This window comes from Palaemon carinicauda, chromosome 2 (genome assembly GCF_036898095.1).
Source record: "Palaemon carinicauda isolate YSFRI2023 chromosome 2, ASM3689809v2, whole genome shotgun sequence".
NCBI classification, from domain to species: domain Eukaryota; kingdom Metazoa; phylum Arthropoda; class Malacostraca; order Decapoda; family Palaemonidae; genus Palaemon; species Palaemon carinicauda.
In genome coordinates this window covers 149,435,583-149,457,537 of record NC_090726.1, presented here as the reverse complement: position 1 = coordinate 149,457,537, position 21,955 = coordinate 149,435,583, and the positions used below count along the sequence as shown (strand labels likewise).

The 21,955-nt window shown below is 45.7% G+C and overlaps 1 protein-coding gene and 1 non-coding gene across 2 annotated transcripts in view; both read left to right on the top strand.

Annotated features, from left to right (window-relative positions):
• The window catches only part of LOC137627780 (transcription factor E2F5-like), an 87,830-nt gene that overhangs the window by 43,664 nt on the left and 22,211 nt on the right, over positions 1 to 21,955 (top strand). Inside the window, exon 4 of the mRNA XM_068359105.1 lies at positions 8,211 to 8,318. Coding sequence (XP_068215206.1) covers positions 8,211 to 8,318 — 108 coding nt within the window. The remainder of the gene's footprint in view (positions 1 to 8,210; positions 8,319 to 21,955) is intronic.
• LOC137630290 (5S ribosomal RNA) lies at positions 1,025 to 1,143 on the top strand. The gene has a single exon (XR_011041697.1). It is a non-coding gene; the product is annotated as a 5S ribosomal RNA (ribosomal RNA).

Genomic DNA, 21,955 nt, shown 5'->3' with positions numbered 1-21,955 from the left:
GACAGCTGTTGTGCGGAGGAAGTCGACTTCCGTTTTCACTCATGCAAGGCGCTTTCTTCCAGACCCTGCAGGCCTCCAACGCGACTCTTCTTTCAGCCTCGTCGGCCTAAGTTATCGGACCGGCTACAGCAGCTAAGACAAGGTGTACAATAGCAGTTCCCTCCTGTCAGGGACAGGTAGCATGGGAGGCTCTCTCGGGGAGGCATAATCCTAGAGGGAGCGGCAGAGTTCACAAACTCTAGGATTGGCAACCCCCCCTTGCAGGTCTCACGCTGGGAGGATGCCTAAGGTCACTCATCCGAATAACAGCTTCCCGATGCCGATTCCTGCACGATCTCCGTGATCAGCCAAGGATATCGCACCTCGCTCTTACCATCTCTCCGTCTCTGTTTGCGAATCCAGTGTCACTGAACCTCTATGCCATGGGGCGGCAAGAGTTTTGCCCGTTTGGGCAGAAGGATCCATGCCTTAGGAGAGGGTCCTCCATAGGGTCATCGACGGCTTCGCCCCCTGGCTTCTTCAGTCAATCCTTTCTCGTAGGAAAGCATCCGAGACGGGAGTTCCGTCGTCGACCTCTCAGATCTGGTCAAGTTTGTCGAACAAACTTCGTCCAGCGTGGAACAGCAGAGTCAATCAGACTGGTAACGAGGCTGCAGGACTCCGTAGGCCCTGGATCGGAAGGACGGGTACTTCCAGTTTCCATTCCATCCATCTTCCAGGAAGCTCTTGGAATTCAGCCTAGACTACAGGTGTTCCTGCTCAAGATGCGGTGTGGCGATCCCGCCGCGGCATCGCAGGTTTTTCCCTAGAGAACTCTCCCTGCTTTCCTCATGGCCGCTCAGGAGCAGGCTTCCGCCCCCTTCGCTTTTTGGAGGTCTGGTCAACCCCGGTAGGCTCGGGTTCGACCTTCTTCAACACCGGGTCAAGCTTCCGGGTCTTTACCAAGAGTGAGGGATCATGGTAATTTGCTAGGAGCCTTCTCTACTTCTGCCTCAACATCTGGAGTATCTAGCCATGATATTGAGTCAACGGCCATTCCACGTTGAAAACACCGCTTCTCGTCCGATCAGCGAAGTTAAGCAACGTTGGGTCTGGTCAGTACTTGGATGGGTGACCGCCTGGGAACACCAGATGCTGTTGCCTCCTTCTCCGAGCCTTCCCTTCAGTTGACTGTGGCAAGGCTGAGGAGAGTCGCAGTTCCTGTTCTCAGTCAAGCAGAGCTTTCAGCCCTACCTTGGAACTTTTCCTGGGTCTCTTTTCCTCATTGTCCCGTCTAAAGTCCCGAACGGTCGCCTCGGGATAAGTTCCCTGTGAGGCGGCCCAAGTTCCGGTGGTATCAAAGCAACGATTAACCGCACTTTCTGGCCCCTATGGGACCAGCGGAACGTTTAGACCTGCAATGGGTGTTGACTTATGGAACCTCTTGCATGGGAGTGGATATTCTCGTCCTTTCCCCACTTTTTGATGCTGTTCTCGGACTCGTCAAAGAAAAGGGGGGGGGGGGGGGGCATGTTCCGGTTCAGGCCTGTGGTCAGGACCGGAAGGATACCTCCCCATCATTCAGGCAGGCTTAGGGGCCGTAGTCTGGCCCCTCTACAGATCCGACAGTTCCTGCTGAGTCGCTCCGTGCGCGACGACTTCATGGTACTGGCGTATTCCAACCAGCAAGGGACGCATTTTTTCGCATCTTGCAGTAGAGATACTGAGATGATCCGAGGTCCTCTCAATACCACTGTCGGCTCGCTCATTCCGGGCAGAGGAATGTTCTCTCCGACTACCTGAGCAGAGCTTCGCAGATGGAGAGTACCTGGGGGTCTTTGGCCTGTAGTAACCAGAAAGTCCTGGCCTGGGGGGCCTGATCGCGACAGCCTGGAACTTCAAGCTTCCGCTGTTCTTCTCCCCCGGTCTCAGACCCCATGGCTCTTTGGCAAGATGCTTTCTGGTGACGGTGGGACAACATCGACGCCTGCGTCTTCCCACCATTGTTGTCTGTTGAGAATGGGTCTCAACACGACCAGGTTGTCTGTCAACCTTTCGATGGCCCTGAGAGCTCCGCTGTGACTATATGCAGAACGGTTTCACGAGCCGTTGCTTTGCTTCGGCTTCACGCCTGGAGACACTACGCCGCCGCCTCAAGAAGAGACAACCCGCTACAGTCGCAGAGTGGAGGTCGCGTCACCTGCGATAGTCATCCGCAGGGGTCTACCAGGCGAAATGGAGTCTTCTGTGGTTGGTGTCGTGGGAGAGATACCTCTTCCCTCGAGGCCTCTTCTCCAGCAGTTACAGAGTTATTGCTTTTCGGCGGGAGGAAACTCTTTTCCGCTCTCGGCAGCGAAGCCTTTCGCTCAGCCTTTCCCTGGCCTTCAGGCTGAAAGGAATATACTTTTTCCTTCCCGCTGGACCTTTCCTCGCTCATGTGAAGCTGCGAACGTCCCTGCCCCCAGTCGGAGTGAGACCTCCTTCATGGAGCATGGTTCGGACTCTTTAGTCCCTTAAGAGATCTTCTCAAGAACCATTACGTCAGGCCTCTGATCGTATTCCGTCTTGGGGGACGGTGCTCCTGCTCACTCTGGCCTCGGCCAGTGTGTAAGCAATCTTCTTGGTCTCGTCCGACTCTGCCCTTTTAAGAGAATAGGGGAAGGCAACATTCAGGTTCGCTCCTGAGTTGTTTGCTAGACTCAGAATCTTGGGGTCCCGGGCCTTCGGTCCAACTCCTTCAAGATTTCGAGTCTCCATTCTGTATCAGATGACCCAAACCTTCTCCTTCTTGCCAGTAAAGGAATCGAGGGGTTATCTGTGAGAACAGCTGCGGTTTGTCCTCACGTGCAGCCGGGTTGGGAGCACAGGAAGGACACAGGGGAGAGTCTCCAGTATACCTCTTCAGCTCGGACTCAAGGACATTCATCTCGACCTGAATCCAGACCCTCCCCCGTCACGCCGCCCTACAGCACGATGTCGGGTACATCGCAACGTCCCTCGCCTTCGAGTAGAACTACTCTGTGACGCAGGTGCTGCAAGCTGGAGTCTGGAAACGTCTAATGACCTTCGCAGCCCGCTTCCTGCAGGACGTGACCCTCAGGAGTATCGATACATTTCTATCGCTCTGTGGTGGCTACACAACAGCTGGTCTAACCTCAGGCTCCTTTTTGGACAGGTAGCAGAATATTGAGGGCATTGTTATCAGGTTTTAGTCTGCATGAATGAAAGAAGTATGTCTGGCCCTTACTTCTTTCTTCATCATCCCCTCTACTGGGGAAGCAGCATCCTGGTCTCTGCATAGCTGACCTCAAACCTCTGCAGGTAAACCATGCTTCCTTGTGTTCCGAGTATTGAGTCAATACTGTCGCGTCCCCCATACCCTGACGAGGTGGTATTGGGAACGTCCTAACCCAGTGTTCCTTCTGGAACTCCAGGTCAACTGCCTAGGACGGGTCACACTTTCTTCCTTCACACACAAGCTTATGTAGGCCACACGTTTCCTTGCGGAGCAAGGAACTTGTGAGGTGCAGGGACTCCTTTTCTCGAGTGCGACTCACTCGGATTCTGAGTCCCCGGGTAAAGCCAAAGCCAGTATGGCTGGGGACTTTCCACCCTTCCTAAGGGGTAAGCCACCCAATGTAAATAGCGTGGTTTGTATTTCGGTTACGGAACAAATGACAAATTCGGAGATAATTTGTATTTTTCCTAACCATACAAACCTTAGCTATTTATACATATTTGCCCACCAGCCCTGTCCCCCAAGGCAAGTCCTACCTCTAAGTGAAGTGAAGCAGTTCACCAGTGTGTGAGGGGGGGAGGGGTAGCTAGCTACCACTCCCCTACCCCCCTGCTAACTAACGCGGGGGTAATACACCCTCGTTAAATTCTAATGGCTCGCCATTTCAGCTACGCCGAAAGGTAAACCCAATGTAAATAGCTAAGGTTTGTATGGTTAGGAAAAATACAAATTATCTCTGAATTTGTCATATTAGGCAGTACTTGCTGTGTTAATCATCAACTCGGGCACCCGCTCGTGGCAAGGGGCAATAACCATTTAGGTTAGGATTTAGCCCACCCTAGTGTATTATTTGTTCGCGAAAATTTGCTTATCGCGTCTGTGTCTGTAACCTAACTACTGTATTGTGAATAACAAGGCTTGATTGTATACCTCACCTTACATCGGTAATTGGTTCCAGTAGAGGCGACCTAAGTTGAAAAACGACGTAAGTCGAATTTACCTGTCTGTGAAATCACTTGTCATTAGGCTAAACCACATATAACCATTCCCAGAAAACTTCAAATAATTCATATATCTCTCTGTAATAAATGAAATCTTTGTTTCTTTGCTAAGTCTCTATTGAGGCTTTATAATTAAGCACTACAGAGCTAAAAACGAAAATATTGTGCATCAGCAACATGAAGAAACTCTGGTTAACGTTGTGCAATTCAACTCACAGTATAAGTAAATAAAATATGAGAGAAGCATTTCAAATAAGATTATTGGAATTAATATGCTAATTGGAAACAGAACAAGTAATAATTGTTTCTTTTAGTAAATATGAAATATCCTTGTTCTTAATTACAAATAGGATACTAAAATGTGAATATTACATGCATTATTATTGGATACAGTTAAGGAAAGCAACAGGGAGAGAGGGCGAAACAATATGACAAAAAGACGAGATGGCGGGGTGTAGCCAAGTTCCTTCTTTTTGCCCATATCCTCCACCACATCTACACTAATTCAAATAAATTAGCGAAATCAATGCATTTGGGAAATATGAGAAGGAAAGAAAAATAGGAATGGGACTATGTGGAATGAGGGATAAGGAAGAGGTTTAGAATGATTAATAATATGAAAATAACGAATAAATGCTAGAAAAGAGAAGATGAATGGAATCACGAAAAATAATGAGAATCAAAAGAGTTTGAAAGATACGTTGTAGATGTGTGTGGGAGAGAAAAGTAAATGTATGCAAGGGATTTGGGAAAAGGATTAAGGATATAATAATAAAAAGTGAAGGGCAATGATAATAATGTGAAGGAGATATACTCATATGGATGATAGGTTATATCAGTTTGATCGTGAAAGTGAATAGAGGTTGACGACAGACTGCAGATTTGATCAGCTGATTTGAATGTAAAGAGTGCATGAGATTATAATTTGTTATGTTTTTTTTTTATTATAAATACAATATTCAAATGTGAATATTACATGCATCATTATTGGGTACAGTTAAGGGAAACAACAGTTTAATCAAAATCCGGTTTATTTCAAATAAAGCTGTAATTTTTCACCACCATAAATGGATACACAATTTACAGAGAGAGCTAGGACCAGCTGGGTGTAGAGATAGTTAGTGGCACGCAGCGTTCCCAGTGTAAAGGAGCCTGGGTTACTTGAAATCATGGCCCAGCTTGAATTTTATTGAAATTTTTATGAGAATATTTATTTAATAGGTATTGCACTGTTCTTGGCCATCCCAATGCTGTTGGTAATGATTAGAAATCATTCTTAGTGTTGGGTAAAGATAAATCAAAAAATTTATTTTCTCCTTATCCGCGAAAAAGCAAAACCGCGAAGCAAGAAACCATGATTAACGAGGTCTAACTGTACCTGTACTGTATATACTTTCACAGCTGTGAGGTACGTCACATTTTCTTTTGGGCTGAGTAGAGATCATGTGTGCCCTCTCTCTACCTAGACTGTCATTGGACTTTTTGATAGTCTTTCTTTTCATGTATGCGTGTTGTCTCTACGATCGCCTTCATGCGAACCTGTATAGGGCGCGAGTGTGCCGTGTGTTTGGTAGCCTTCATGTCATCGTTGGAGACCGACCCGCACTCTCTGTGTCCTTCGTGCAGAGGGCATTGCTGGGAGCAGGGTTCAGCCTGTGCAGAGTGTAGGGAGTGGCCTGCCTCCCAATTGGAGAAATTTGGACACCACAGGAAGAAGGCCAAGCGCAATCTTAATCCCTCAGGGGCGAGGAAAGCACGTTCTTCGTCTTGCACCCCCAAATCTCTTTTAAAAGCTCCTTTTCGCTCGCGCTCTTCTGAAGGACGATCAAGTAGGAGCGCAGACTGACTAACTCCTTAGCAACACTGGGGTACTTGGGGGGGGGGGTGTTGCTTCCCATAGAGGAGCAATTTCACCTCCAGCCACCGGGAAAACATTCATCCTTTCAGATGTTCTGGAGGTGTGACCAACCTTAGAAATTTCGGGACCCCCTTCGAAGGAAGAACTTCCGCGTCTCCTTCAGCGCAGTGCTAGGAAGGATCCATCTCCAGAGCCATCAATGTCTCAAGCTCTGGAATTGTGCAAAGTACATCTGTTGCCTTCTCGTGGACCTTCCACGCGCGGATGAGGTGATCGCTCGCGTTTGCCTCTCCAACGGCCTCTTGCTGACAACGACCCAACTTGCCATCCTTGGACCTTGTCGTCCTGTAACCTCCAACCTTCCGTTTCTTCCTACAGGACCCAGCCAGTTGCAGGTGTTGATATTCTGGGGACCGGCGCTCCTACCACCAGCAGCGCACAAGGATGAGCTTCACCATCGCCTCGCCCTTCTGGACACACTTTCCCTGATCGCCATTCGCAACGATCGGAAGATCAATTGGGTTGTAGGTCATCACGATCCGAACGCTCTTCCTCTGGAAGGCATTCATTCATGCTCCAGAGCTTCACGATCACGAGACCTCCGGTCTCAACGCTCTCCTCGGAAGCGTTCCTCTTCACGAGGAGAAGTCTTACAATCGCGCTTTGCATGATCGTGCACACGGTCTACACCTAGTTCCAGACGCTCGTGTTCTAGATCTCCATGATGTAGATCATGATGATGATGATCCTGTTCACGCTTGCGAGGGCACCCTTTACGAGAACGACGTTCACGTTTGCGAGCTAGGCAGTCATGACGCTCAAGCCATTCACGGACAGCTCGTTCATGATCGCAAACCACACGTTCACGATCAAGGTCGGGACGGGCAGAATCCGCAGTTCCTTTGTGACACAAATTGTGCCATTGGTAAGGTGGAAACGTGTCTGATCTTTACATCACCCTACCTACAAGACGTGACCTACAGAAGACCCGATACTTTTTCTCTATCTCTCCTGTGGTGGTGGTTTAATAATACTTCAGGATTCTTGTTGGGCAAGTAGCAGAAGGTGGAAGGTATTGGCTACCCGGGGTAAGACTTGAATGAATGAAAGTATGCCTGGCTCTCTTACTTTCATTATCTTCCCCTCCTTTGAGGAACACTTGAGGGTACACTCGAGCATACTCTCCTGTCTTATTTTTCTTCTTGTTTTGTTAAAGTTTTTATAGTTTATATAGGATATATTTATTGTTGTTATTCTTCTTAAAATATTTTTTTTTTTCCTATCCTTACTGAACTATTTTCCCTGTTGGAGCCCCTGGGCTTATAGCATACTGCTTTTCCAACTAGGATTTTAGCTGAGCAAGTAATAATAATAATATGGATCCCTTTGCAAAGCTGGCTTCAACCTCTGCAGGTAATAACTACTTCCCTTGTGTAACCAAGTATGTTCTTTATATACTCGTACACGTCCCCAACGCTTCCTGCGAGGTAGACCTTAGGAAACGTCTTTTTATGTTTAAGGCTCCTATTTTAACCAGGAGCATCTTCTTACCTAGACGTTCTTATGATAACTCTCACAACTACTATAGTTGCTTAGGCCGCTGTCATACTCCCTTTTATTGATATGCGAGGTGCAAGGTTTCCCTTGATTATAGTCTAATACTGTACTAGGGAAACCCTGGTCAAGGACTAAGCCAGTAGTTGAAATTAACGCCCTCCTAAGAGTGAGCCATCCATATAAATAGCGGAAGGGTTGTTAGTATGGGAGCAAATGACAAATTCAGAGATAATTTGTATTTTTCTCTAATACAAACCTGTAGCTATTTATATAAATTGGTCCGCCATCACCTGTCCCCCAGTAAGTCCTGCCTACAAGCAAAAATTGACGTGGTTCATTGAACTGTTGAGTAGATAGGTGGCTGGGTAGCCCCGACCACCCCTTACCTACCCACTATTAGTGGTTAGGTAGGGTTGCCACCTCACACTTTAAATCTAATGGCTGCCTTCCAGCTCCGTCAAAGTAATATCCATGTAAATAGCTACAGGTTTGTATTAGGGAAAAATACAAAGTATCTCTGAATTTTTCATTTTAAAAAGGAATGTGGTATTTCAAATTTATTTATTTTCTCTTGCAGATGAATGGTGATAAGAAATACCAAATTCACCTTAAGTCAGAAAGTGGACCAATCTATGTTTTATTAGTCAATCCAGAGCAAGAACATAACCCACCGCTAGTTGTACAGGTAAAGTGGTTTGAGTTGTTAATAAAAAAAACCCTAGTCCATTGTGATTTGACTTTCTTATTAATGTTTTTACTCAGATTGTTAACATTTTACTGATGAGCATGGACTTTGAGTATTTCATGATCTATTTTTATTTACAGTATGCTGAATATCACAGTATTTTTTAGATATGTATAGCTCATAGCTTTGACACAAGATGTATGGTGAGATTGTTCATTTACAAATCAGATTTTTTTAAAACCTTTTTCTTTATTTGTATATATTCAGGACATTCCTGTCTACAAATATAGGTAGTGCCTCAATGCAGGATGTACTGTTGAAACTTGATTAATGTATTCGTAGAACATACAGTAGTTATAATCAGTAACACATCACCTTTACAGACTTAAACTAATTGGTTGTCATTACTTATCAAATAGTTCTCACTGACAGATATGAAAATTATATTTTGTATTTAAAATATATGCAACTGCCACTATATGATCTGGTTAGGTTCTACAATACTTAAATAGATTTGAAGGTGATCAGTTGGATAACAATCAATTTATAACAAATGTCTAAGGGGGATAAGATACTAGTCACCCAAAAATGAATACATTACAGTATTGTCATTAATCATAATAGGGCCTCTTTATATGTGCAGTAAGTATGCCTCTAATTGTGTTTGTTCCGTAATTGGAATACAAACGTACGCTATTTATAGGGGTATTACTTTTGGCAAAGCTGAAAGACGAGCCATTAAACTTTTACCGAGGATTAACCACCCATACCGCTAGTTAGCCTGGGGGGGCCCTTAGTAGCTACCCCTCTCACTCACACCTTTGAGTGTACCCTACTTTACCTTTGGCTCTGGGAAAGGGACATTGTCTCTCTCTCCTCTCCAACTGATGTCCTTTTGATGTGCCCTCCCCTCTATGTGTTCTTAGAGGGAATCTGCTTGCGGCCTTCACAGAGCTTGACTTTGGTCTTGCTCTTCTTACTGACAGCGGAGCTTACTTTGTGTGGACGGCCGGCAGATACTCTGTGGGGAGTACACCTTTCCCTTTTTGGGGGTTAGGTTGCGCTTTCAAATGGTTTTCTTCATTAATCAAGTGAAATATTAACTATAATATAACGTTTCAGCTTTGACTCCGCTTGCTGGCGGAGGGTGTGCATGACCTTAGCTTGTCCGCTCCCTCTTGGGGAACCCCCTTCCCTCCGGAGGGTTGAGTTGTAATTTTTATTTTGTTAGTTTTTACGCTGCCGCTCTCCTTCTCCTGTCGATTCGACTGGGGAAGGGAGTGCGCATTCCTTAATCTGTGTCTGTTCTCTTGGGGTACACTTTTTCTGTCCACGGATTAGGTGCTCCTCCCAAGGGTTTCTTCTTCTTCTTCTTCTTATTCTTCTTCTTCTCCAGTTAACGATGCAGTACTGTACTTCTTCGTTCGTCTAAGATAGCCGACGTAGAAGAGCACTGCCGTTCTTTCATGTGGAATCTGCTGTCACTACACCATCACGCTAACATCGAGGAACTAGCTCCGACTTAGTTTTCTCAGGTAGCGCTAGAGGCAGACCTTCAACTTGAGCAAGGCTTGTTGATGGGAAGCAAAGAGCGCTGCCTGAAGGTCCGCCTCCAGAGGTTTGACTACTTTCCCTTACGAGTGAGAGTTATCCTCCCAAGGTGTTGGGTTGTCCTCCCTTCTGAGGAAGAACTTCCCTTCATCATCTCTGTCAAGCAACCTTCCCGCCTACGGTGATAATTGCTGACAGGTACAGCTGTTGCAGTTTCTTTGACAGAGTACGCTCACCCCTCCCATGGTGAGCCAACTCTTCCGTCGGGGGTGGAGCAAAGTCTGAGGCAAGTCTCTCCTGCTGGTGATCACCTCTCGTTTGCGAGAGACCACCCATAGAAACACCGCTTTGGAGACCTTCCAGCTGAGCAGTCTTCCTTGCGAAGGATCGTCGTTGTTATCGTCGAGCTCGCTGAGTTCGTAGTACTGTACTCTTCGCCGCCTCAGACAGGCTCTTTCGCCTTCGGCAAAGACACGTCTTCTTGGCTCTTCAGCTTCATCTTCGCAGCTCTCCTTTCGGAAGATCTTCCTCGTTATGGTTGCCTTGGTTCCTGACCTTTACCCGTTTCTTTGGACACAAAGTCTTGTTCACCATCATTGCAGCGTTCAACTGACCATCTTGCCTGTTCTCTTGCTCACCAACAAATCCAGGTTCGTGACTCTCCATCTAGGATCTGTTCGCAATCATCTCCAGCGGATGATCATCTTTCCAAGGGTCATATCCCTTCTCCAGGTCTTTGATTGGCTGCGTGCCGATCTCATGCTCATTGATCGGCATCTCGTTGATCTCCGGTGCGGCGTTCGCCTGTCCAACGCTCCTCTCCGACCTCTCGCTATTGAACTGCTGTTCGTGGCTTGCCGATGCCGATTGCTAGCTCACCGATCATTAATCTCCAGGTCTCTGAACACCAATTGCTAGCACACCAATCGCCCGTTTCTACCTCGCTGATCGCCAACTCACCATTCGTCGAACCATACTGCTGTTCTTCAACTAACTGATTGTCGATTGCCAGCAGCTCGTCAATCGCTAGCCTACCAATTGCCAGCTTGCTGCTCAACGATCGCCTATCCCAAGCTCAAAGATCGCTGATCGCTTGCTCACGGGTCACCAGATCTCCGTTTCCCAGCTCGCCAATCGCCGATTCAATGGCTAGACGATTTCCAGGTTCCCACCAATCGCATTGATCGCCGATCGGCATTCAACGACTTGTCTTTTGCTGTTCTTGACAGGCGACAGCTCTCCGTTAGTCAACTTGACGTTCGCTGTTTGCCAGCTTTTGCTAATCTCTAAGCTAGTTGAAGATCGTCTTTTCTCCTCTCTACTTTGGTAGCCCTCCCCCGTTGAGTTGAGGGAGCTGCTTCGAGAGCTCTCTTCGGAGAGTGCTCTCATCTGGACAACATGATCGTCTTCTCATACCTCTCTTGGTCGTACGCTACTTCGGTACCCCTCCCACTTAGAGTTGAAGGAGTTTAACGCAGTTTTTCTTCTGGGAACCTAACTCAGCACTCTCCATCAATGACTGGGGTAATTTACGACGATTACCCTTGGCACTTGATACCTCTCCTGGTTCCCGACCTTCTCCTGTACCTACGGACTCGCCGTGGTCTCGTCGTTTGCCAGTCTCGCATCGCTCGACAGAATATAACGCCTCGCCACCTGTTCGCTGACAATCTATGGTTCGTGGCTCGCCATCTGGTTCTAGCCATCCTGTCAATCTTCCATCACCGACTCGTCTACAGGCTGCTACTCGTCTTTCGTTGACGGTGGTCTATTCGCGATCGTCTCCAGCTGTTTACCGCTCTCCTAAGGATTATAGCCCTTCCCGGGTCACTGATCGTCAGTGCGCCGAACTCCGACTCGCCGATCACCAGTAGCCCTCTTCTCCCCAGTTCGTCAGCAGTCTTTATCTACTTGACAGCCACCTCGTTGTTCACCAGCAACTCCCCCGCTCTATAAGAGCGGAAGGCAAACGACACCAGCCTCGCGCTGCTTGTCGTTCGCCAACTCGCTGATCGCTTAGATAATTAGACAGCTATGCGTTTCCTCGCTATTACAATACAGCGACCCCAAGAACCAACCCCTGATCATCGCCAACATTCGCCAGAACGACACCACTCTAATGAACGGTGTCGTTCACGGGAAGGGAAGCTTTCTAAGCCTTCTCCTTGAGCTTCCGAGCTCCCTCCAGAGAGATGCAAGTCTTCTCCCCATCGTTCTCTTTCGTTTCGTTCTCCCCGCAAACACAGAACATCGTGTTCGCTAGGGAGAGCGAAAAAAGGCAAGACATCTAAGCAGCAGGAGTTCAAAGTTCCGAAGGACCTCCCTTCACGACTGATTCCTCGAGAGCTTCTGCTTCGAGAGGATAAGATTTCTTTGTGGAGGCCCTATTTGTTGTTCCCTTCAGGGAACTTTCCGATAGTGCAGCTATTGGTCAGGAGCCTTGGGTTGTCACGCAAACCTTCGCGACAAGTCTCCCACTTGCTTGTCCATCAGAAACTCCCAGGATCCCCTGGGGCGAGTCATCCTCGCCGTCAAAGGATCCAAGGCGAAAATCCACGTTCCTTCCCGCAGAGAAACTTCATTTTCGTCCTCTCCTCTGAATCAGAAAAGAGGAGTCCCTGATGAATTAGTCTCATCCAGATTTAAGCTGATTCTTGTCAGAACATCCAAGGGAAGGTCATTATGCCCGCTCCTCCTCATCCTCCTGCTCTACAGCCAGCAGTCCAATTGGTAGTTTCGCTAAGGGAAGAATCCTTATCCAACAGTTTCCGACCCTCACCCATCGGGGAGGTCCTTCAAGAACTCAGGGTACTCCCGAAATGTGGAAGATACGATCCTTATTCCTACGGGTGACCAACATCAGGGTGCTCTACCAAAACTATCTGTGCTAGACCTTCTTCCCTCTGAGGAAAGAGTTTAAGGACTCTTAAGACACTGCCAAAATCCTCATCGAGGATTACGAAACCTGCAGAGGGGGTCAGGAAGTCTTCATCCGGCCACTTCAACAATGACCACGACCCACTTCGAGATGATGTCTCATGGATGGAAGACAACGCTTTCGCTGCTTTTCCTACATCAGAAACTTTCACAGGTTTGACAAGACCGCATTAGTCTCCGTCAAATCCAACCCCTTCAGGAACTGCAATATCCCAGGTCCTTCGGCACCAGGTATCTTCTTTTCATCTGGTTCGCTACGAGATTTTGGTAAGAGACTGTCTGATAAGAAGGTTGCAAGATTGATAAGAAGGTTGCAAGATGAGAATCTCATCCAGGGAGTCAATCTTCTCAGTTCCTCACCAAGTCAATTTCTCCCTCCGGATGTGAAGGAATAAGAATGACTGGCTCTTTCTTTTCTCCATCCTCCCCTCTGGGAAGTCAGCATCCAGGGTCCTCTGCACATCTGACCTCAACCAACTGCAGGTAAACCATTGTTCCCTTGTGTAACCTAGTATTGTGCCAATACTGTTACGTCCCTATACCCTGGCAAGGTGGTATTGGGAATGTCTTGGAGACCTTGGACGATACCTATGACTCGGAAGAACTCTTACCTTGACAGCCACATTGCTAGTATCACAAACACAAGCTTGTATAGGCTATAGACAATGTGTAGCAGGGTTTTAGTGAGGTGTAGGATTTCCACCTATTATATGCTAACACACACAAAGGGAAATCCCCCGGGTGAAAAGTCAGAGCTAGATTGGCAGGGACATCAACCCTCCTAATGGGTGAGTCAACCCTTTTAATTAGCATAGGTTTGTATTCCAGTAACGGAACAAATGACAAATTTGCAAGTTATTTGTATTTTTCATAACTATACAAACCAGTAGCTATTTATACAGATTTGTCCGTCATCCAAGTCCCCCTTGAAGTTTTACCTCCAAGCATAGTGAAGTACAGTCATAGGTGTGAGTGAGAGGGTTAGCTGCAAAACAAACACACACACACACACACACACACCCCCGCTATCAGTATGGGTGGTTAACCCTTGCTTGAAGTTTAATGGCTTGGCTTTCAGCTCGCTGAAAGTAAAAACCCCCTATAAATAGCTGCAGGTTTGTATCTTTAGGAAAAAACGGATTTTGAAGCGAAGCGAAAAATCTATTTTTGGGCTCAAGCCATTTCGTCCTTATGGAAGGTTCCTATTGGTAGCTTTCTAAGGGATATTTGGCTACAGTGATATTCCCAGAGAATTGACCTTTAGGTCTCCAGAATTCTAACTCCTGGTGCAAATATCCTTAAAATTTTTCTTAAGGATATCGCATATCAGGGGACGTATATCTTGATACGACACATAGGAATCTTCACCCCAAATAGCGTTTTCGTTTCGAGGGGGAAGAGTGGCGAAAAACAGAAGGGGAGCCGTTATCAAGGTTACCCTTCCTCCCGTACTATTACGAGTATCCAAGGTGGCGCTCATTTTTTGTAGCATTGAGCATGGTGCTACGGATATAGTAGTTTCGGGAGGGATCTTGCCTAAGCCTTTTCTATGGAAAAGGAGGGCGGGTCCATCAGGACGACACGGCCATCTCGCCCAAAAATAGATTTTTCGCTTCGCTTCAAAATCCGTTTTTTGGGCTCAAGCCATGTCGTTCTGATGGAAGTTTGGATTTTCATAGGTGCCTTAACCTTGGGACAATTTTTCTATGGTAATCCGGACCATTGAGACATATGACGTTAGCATTATACGTCATTACCACTAATCATGGACAATGTCAGGGCTTCTTGCCCCCTACAGGGAAGAGTCATAGTAGACATTAGGAAAGGGGTCTCAAGGTTTGCATATATTCTATGAACAAACATAAGTATCAACTAGATATACAAAGTCTCACGGTTTGTATATGTTGTCGGAACAACTAAGTATCAACTATATCCATTGTTTGTAAGCGCTAGTTGCAGGGCGAAATAAGACGCAATTACACTCTTAATAGACATTTATTTCGAACAAATGACCAAATGGAATAACGAGTGTAACACGTTAAGGGAATTATACGTACAACGTATACAGAAAAGATATTCCTCCCTGAAAGGGAAGAAATTTGAAAATTTTGATAAAATTTTTTTAATATAATTTTCTGTAAATGTTGTATACTATCAACACTGTGTACTACGTATACACGGCACAAGTGTTATCTGTATAATTCCACACCTGAGATTTTGAACAGTCTTAGTGTCACCATGGTGACACCCACTTAAAAGGTATCGCACTGGAAGTGTCAACACCTTTTCACCCTAATTGATAGTCCCAATCAATTCACTGTTCATCACAGCACTAGACCACAGGTTTTAATACACTACCTGCTGCCACCACGTAATGCTTCAGTTCGTGCTTTGCATAGTGTTTGTAGAACACTCTGGATGACTTCCATCCAGTATATGAGCGAAGGCGCTGAAAAGTCCATATACTGAAAAAAGTTCAGTGATGAAGCAATTTTTCTCGGATTATGACCTGCGGGTGTACTGTCAGGATCCACTCTGCGAATGAAGTAGGTGAGCTTCGCCCTCGTTTTAGGGATAAGTTTGATCCTGAAGTTTCTCCTTTGAAGAGCTGTCCTCCCTTGAAGTCTGAAGTTCTTCGAAGATAGACCTTTAGAGATACTACTGGACACAGAGAGACATCTTCCTTCATAGGGCAGATTCTCCAGGGACCCCATCTCTTAGTGGGTAGCTCGTTCTTGGCGAGAACGGTTGGATCAGGAAAGAGATTCAGTTCTCCCACTTCTGTGAACTGAATGTGGCCCTCATTTCTTGATAGGGCTACTATTTCACTAACTCTAGCCCCTGAGGCTATAGCGAACAGGAAAATAACCTTTTGGGTTAGATCCTTGAGAGAACAATCTTCATTGTTCACAGATGAAGCATAATGTAGGACCTTGTCCAAGGACCATGAAATGGGCTTCGGAGGAGCTGCAGGCCTAAGTCTAGCGCATACCTTCGGGATCTTGTTAAAGATTTCGTTCGTCAGGTCCACTTGAAAGGCTTATAGAAGAGGTCTAGTCAGGGCTGACTTGCACATAGTTATTGTGTTGGTTGCCAGACCTTGTTCATGAAGGTGGATAAAGAGGAACAGACAAAATTTCTTTCGGTCCTTTTGCTCTAACGAAAGCAACCCACTTTTTCCAAGACGATTCATATTGTCTTCTAGTTGACTTAGACTTGTATTTTTCTAAGAAGTCTATACTGCCTTTTGAGATCCCAAATCTTTTCTTAACCGCTAAGGCGAGAAAATCATGAGATGAAGGTTTCGGGTTCTCTGTGATGAAGTGAAGACAGTTGACTTCTGAACCCGTTGAGATAGTGCTGGGTTCGGTAGAGAGACCGGCCTCAGCCTCAGTTCTATCACTAGAGGGAACCAGTTGCTCTTGGGCCACTTGGGGGCCACTAGAGCTGCCGTTCCCCGAAAGGATCTCGGCTTGTTGAGGACCTTCAGCAGGAGATTGGATGGAAGGAACAGGAAAATCCGGGTCCATTCGTTCCAACCGAGGGACATGGCGTCCGTTGTCTCCTTTAGAGGGTCCCCATATGGGGCTACATATCGAGGTAGTTTCTTGTCGTTCGTCAGGAAAAGGTCAATCTGCAGTTCCGGGACTTGTTACAAGATGGAGGAGAATGAGTCTGCGTCTAGGGACCATTCCGACTCTATGGACTTGAGCCTGGATAGAGCGTCCGCTGTCACATTGCGGAACCCTTGTAAGTGAACTGCTGATAAGTGCCATCTCTCTAGACAAAGGATGGCTAATATCACATGGTTGATATGGGACAATCTCAAGCCTTGTCGGTTCAGACATCTCACTATCACTTTGCTGTCCAAGATCAGCCTGATGTGGACTGATCTGCGAGGGGAGAGTTTTCCCAATGTCAAGAGGATTGCCATGGCCTCCAAAATGTTGATGAGAAAAGCCTTGAACAGAGATGACTAAGTCCCTTGGACTTTCCTTTGATGGGAGTGAACTCCCCATCCTTCCGTCGAGGCATCCATGTGGATGTCACCGGCGGCAGAGGGGGTTGCAAGGGCACGGTCCTCGTTAGGCTCTTGGCCTTCGACCACGGCTTGAGAAGTGATCGTAGTAAGGCCGGTATCGGTCATTTTAGATCTCTTCTAGCGTTTGATGCGTATCTTCTCCAGATTCCTGACGCATCTTTCAGCTGTGCTCTTAGCACTGGGTCTGTTACTGCTGCGAACTGGAGAGCCCAGTACTCTTTCCTGTTGACGTCTTGAAATCCTGTCGGATTTCAGTAGTCTCTTGACAAACCCTGCGATCTCCCTCTTCCCTGAGGGAATGGAGAGGTGGTGTGACCTCAGGTTCCAATGGATTTCCAGTCATTGAAACCCTTGAGCTGGAGAGTGTCAAGACTTCTTGAAGTTGATCTTACATCCCGGATGTTCCAGGAACTGGATCACTTCTTTGGATGCTTGCAGACAAGCCGTTTCGGATGCTGCCCACACCAGCCAGTCGTCCAGGTACGCTGATAACTGAACACCTTCTAGCCGTAGTTGTTGCACGACTGCGTCTGCAAGTTTCATGAAGATCCTTTTGGGCTATGTTTAGTCCAAAGGGTATGGCTCTGAGAACATACTTTATCTTCTGTAACTTGAATCCTAGGTAGGAGGAGAGGGGGCGACTGACTAAAAGGTGCCAATAGACATCTGCCAGGTCTATTGAGACTGTGAACGCCCCTTTGGGTAACAGGGTCCTTATGTGTTGAAGGGTTAACATCCTGAACTTGTTGAGTGGCGACAAGTCCAGAATGGCTCTTGAGTTTGTCCTTCTTGGGAACACAAAACAGCCTTCCCTGGAATTTGATGGACTTTGCTTTCCTTATAACCTCTATGCTCAAGAGCTCTAAGGTATATTCTTCTAATGAGGGGGTGGAGTGTTGGAAGAATTGAGGAAATGATGGTGGAGACTTGTTCCGTTTCCATCCTAGTCCAATCTTGATTAGGCTGTGGGCCCAAGGATCGAAGGTCCAACGATCCTGAAAATGTTGGAGCTTCCCTCCTACCGGAAGCATCTCCTTGCTTCAATTGTCCGGTGGGTTTACCTCCTCGACCGCGTCCTCCCCTACCTCTTGAGGGATATCTAGATCGTTTACCTTTCGGCCGAAAGGTAGTGGTCTGCCTCTCAAACCCGGGGTTGAATGCTGGTGACTGGGCAACCACTTGGAAGGTGGTCTGTGTTTGGACTGAATGCTGGTGACGGCAACCAGCTGTTGAGGCACCACTTGGAAGGTGGTCTGTGTTTGGACTGAATGCTGGTGACTGGGCAACCAGCTGTTGAGGCACCACTTGGAAGGTGGTCTGTGGTTGGGGCACCGCGGTCATGGTGACTGTGGGATGTTGTTGAGCAGGCCGAGGGGGAAGTCTAGGCTTCTTCATCTTCATTTTAGGTTGGGTATTCGCATCCGGGGAAGACTTCCTCTTTGAAGAGATGCCCCACTTCTGGAGAAGGTTTCTATTCTCCGTGGTGGCTTTCTCAACTACCTCTTTGACTACTTTGTTCGGGAAGAGGTCTTTACCCCAGATGTTAGAAGATATAAGCTTCCTGGGCTCATGTTTCACTGTTGCAGCAGCGAGCACGAACTCCCTAAAGGCTCTCCTAGCCTTCATGAAAGCATACAGGTCCTTTACTGGGGTGGCCATATGCATTTTGGCCAGGACCATGAGCATGTCTGGGGTACTTCTTTGGCCTGCACACATCTCTATGCAGTTTTGTAGGGATAACGATGCAGCAAGTCTCTCCTTCATCTCTTGTTCCTTGCACAAAAGAAAGTCAGAAAGTTTAGGGAGATTCTCGCTAAACTGTCGTCCAGCGATGTCTGCGTCCAGTTTCCCTACTGAGAATGTTAGGTGGACTTCCTTCCATTCCTTCTCTTCCGTGGGCAAGGCTAACGACAGAGGCCTGCACTCCTCTAGTGCAGGGCATGGTTTGCCTGCCTTCACTGCCTTGGCAACAGTTTTAAATGCCTTCGACATAAAGGAGAAGGCTATTGAAGCAGGAGCAAGAAAGGTAGGGTGTTTCTTGCTCAAGGCAGACACTTTCGAATTCGAATAGCCCGCCTTTCTCAGGCTACTCGACAAGAGAGCCTGTGCCTTATCGTGGTCGAAAACCATGACCACCTTCGGTTCCGTCTCCTCTTTTGACGTTGGTTCATGCTTCAGTCGAATGAAGCAATCAGGGTAAGCGTTAAAGCTTGGCCAAAACTGGATGTCGTCTAAGGGGACGGCTCCCATCTTCTCCGAGATGTAGAGTTTGCCGTTAGTAATCGGCATAAACTCTGCATACCTCCAGGGATTGGTTTTTGAGCAGGTTGGGAGGTCTTGGACTCTGGGTCGCTTGAATGACCCTCGGGAGGCGGTAAGGGGAGCTTCACGGAGCTCTCTCTCGAATCTCGCTTCCCTTGCTTCACCTTGCTTGCGAATGTTCTCCATTAAGGTCATAAGATGGGCCAGTACCCGACTCATGTTGTCCAATGGAGGGCTAAAAGCTGAAGATGTCGAGGGTAACGGCTCCGGTGCCGGCACAGACGGAAGGGACTCCGACTCGACATCATCGTCTTCTTTCGGAGGTAGAGTAAACTCCTCCTCGGGATCATCCTTTAGTAGATACTTTTCAGTGTCCGTAGACACTTCCGACATCCTTTCCTCCTGTTAAAAAATTTATTTTATTATGAAAATATCATATTTCACTGTGAAGCAGGAGCTAAAATTATACACTGTAAAGACTAAATACTCAACTTTCCAGAGGCAGAAGTAGCTGGAGATTGCATATTAAATCTTCTCAATAATGATAAAAAAACGTTAGATAACAGGGAAAACCACCGTGCGCAATCGCTACTAAAATAGGAATGGGCGCCATCTTGGATACTCGTAATAGTACGGGAGGAAGGGTAACCTTGATAACGGTTCCCCTTCTGTTTTTCGCCACTCTAACCCCTCGAAACAGAAACGCTATTCCGGGTGAAGATTGCTATGTGTCGTATGAAGATATACGTCCCCTGATATTATGCGATATCCTTAAAAAAATTTTTAAGGATATTTGTGCCAGGAGTTAGAATTCTGGAGACTTAAAGGTCAATTCCCTGGGAATATCACTGTAGCCAAATATCCCTTAAAAAGCTACCAATAGGAACCTTCCATCAGGACGACATGGCTTGAGCCCAAAAATACAAATTATTTCCAGATTTTTCATTTTACAAGAAATAATTAGAAAAGAATGTGATTATTACCTGTAATCATTACAGGATCACCAAGTGCCTTTACGTTTGATCAACAGTCAACTCTTGTTAATCGCGAGTTTCTTATACAGTCAGCCCTCCTTATTCATAGAGGCTAGGTAACAGACAGGCGCAAAAAGCGAGAATCCATGAACACTCTGGCAAAGTCAGGACTTTGACATTCATACCACCTAATAAGGTGACTTAGGACATCTCCAGACTGCATAAGAATTTTTCCTCTGACCTTTAGTTTTGCGAAGCCAGTGTGAATTACCCTGAAAATGAGCGTTTTTCAAATTCTATCTCCTCCCTTGATAATTAATATTAAGACCTCAGATTACTACCCTATAGAGACTTGATGTAGACTTCTAATGAAATGAATTGTTTTTTTTTTTTTCTAAAAGTAATTTTTTTTTTTTTGCTAGATATGATTTTTTTTCATTATGGTAAAAAATAAACCTTGAAAATCCGGGGGGGGGGGGGTGAAACAAAATTGGGAAAAAGGGCAACATTTGATAGTTTTATAATGTCTTTTTAAGCCATATAACAAATTTCAATGCTATAATCTTTAAAACTAATGGAGAAGATGGAATTTGAAGGTCAATAAGTATAATTTTAAGATACGGGAATTCAATTTTTTCTTTGTATTTTTACAAAGACAATATTAATTAATCATGATTATTATGAATTTTATGTTCCTTATTATATATTGATAAACCAAAACAAAGTTATTTATCATAATTTAATCATAAATAAAAGATCTCTTTGCTCAATATTTTGCCTCCATAGGCAAGACTCACTCCATCATCATCTCTCTCCTTCACTAACTCTGCTAATTTTGTCGATACATGTACAGTATTACCCTCTTCTGAACTCTTATTAGAGCAAATTTTCTTCGTCCTTGTGTTAGTGAGATGTTGAAATTTTCTTTGTTTTGATATGAAATTCCTGCCGAAAACAGAAAAAAAGACTTAAAAATTAGTGATTGCAGAGGTCAAACTCTTACATGTGCTCTCCGTGAGGTTTGTGGTAGGACTGAAAGGCGAAGGGTGTAATTTACCATGTAATACATCGTCTTTGTGTAATTTACCATGTAATACATCGTCTTCGTGTAATTTACCATGTAATACATCGTCTTTGTGTAATTTACCATGTAATACATCGTCTTTGTGTAATTTACCATGTAATACTGTGGCGGGATGTAAACATAAACAAACCCCCACACCTTTGATCACTCTTACTTTCAAAATATCCCACAACACAAACTTTCCCCTTACTTTACTTCAAACTGGACTATTGCACGAAGGGAGAAATAAACAAACCATAACCATTAACACTATATTCACCGCAACCCAAAACAAAAATCACACATTAAATTCAACAGACAAAAATAACACAAACATTGCTCTATAAATATATATCGGTGCGTGAGGGTACCGAGAACTCACCAATCACAAAAACTTTACAACCCAACACCAACAGTCCCCACACAGTAACGAAAATCACTTAAATTCTAAAATAAATCACTTAATACTAAACCAATCATCATATATAACCCAGCAAAAATAACCAAACTTAATACTAAAACATATGAGAAACTTCTTAAATTAATATTCGTGTGTGGCCACCGTCGTCCACAGACACTACACACTGGCAAGTCTTTGTAACCAATTGCCACAACTTCCTGGCAAACAATAACGAGAAGAAGTCAATTCGACTGTCCAATTACATAAGCGGTGGTGGTCACTATCATCGTCATCATCATGTCATCATCATCATCATTAAGGAACAATCTATTTCACAGTCAACGATTAAAATTCTTTCTATATTTCAGCAGTCTAAATATAAATATCCGCAGTCTTCTCCTAAGTTCA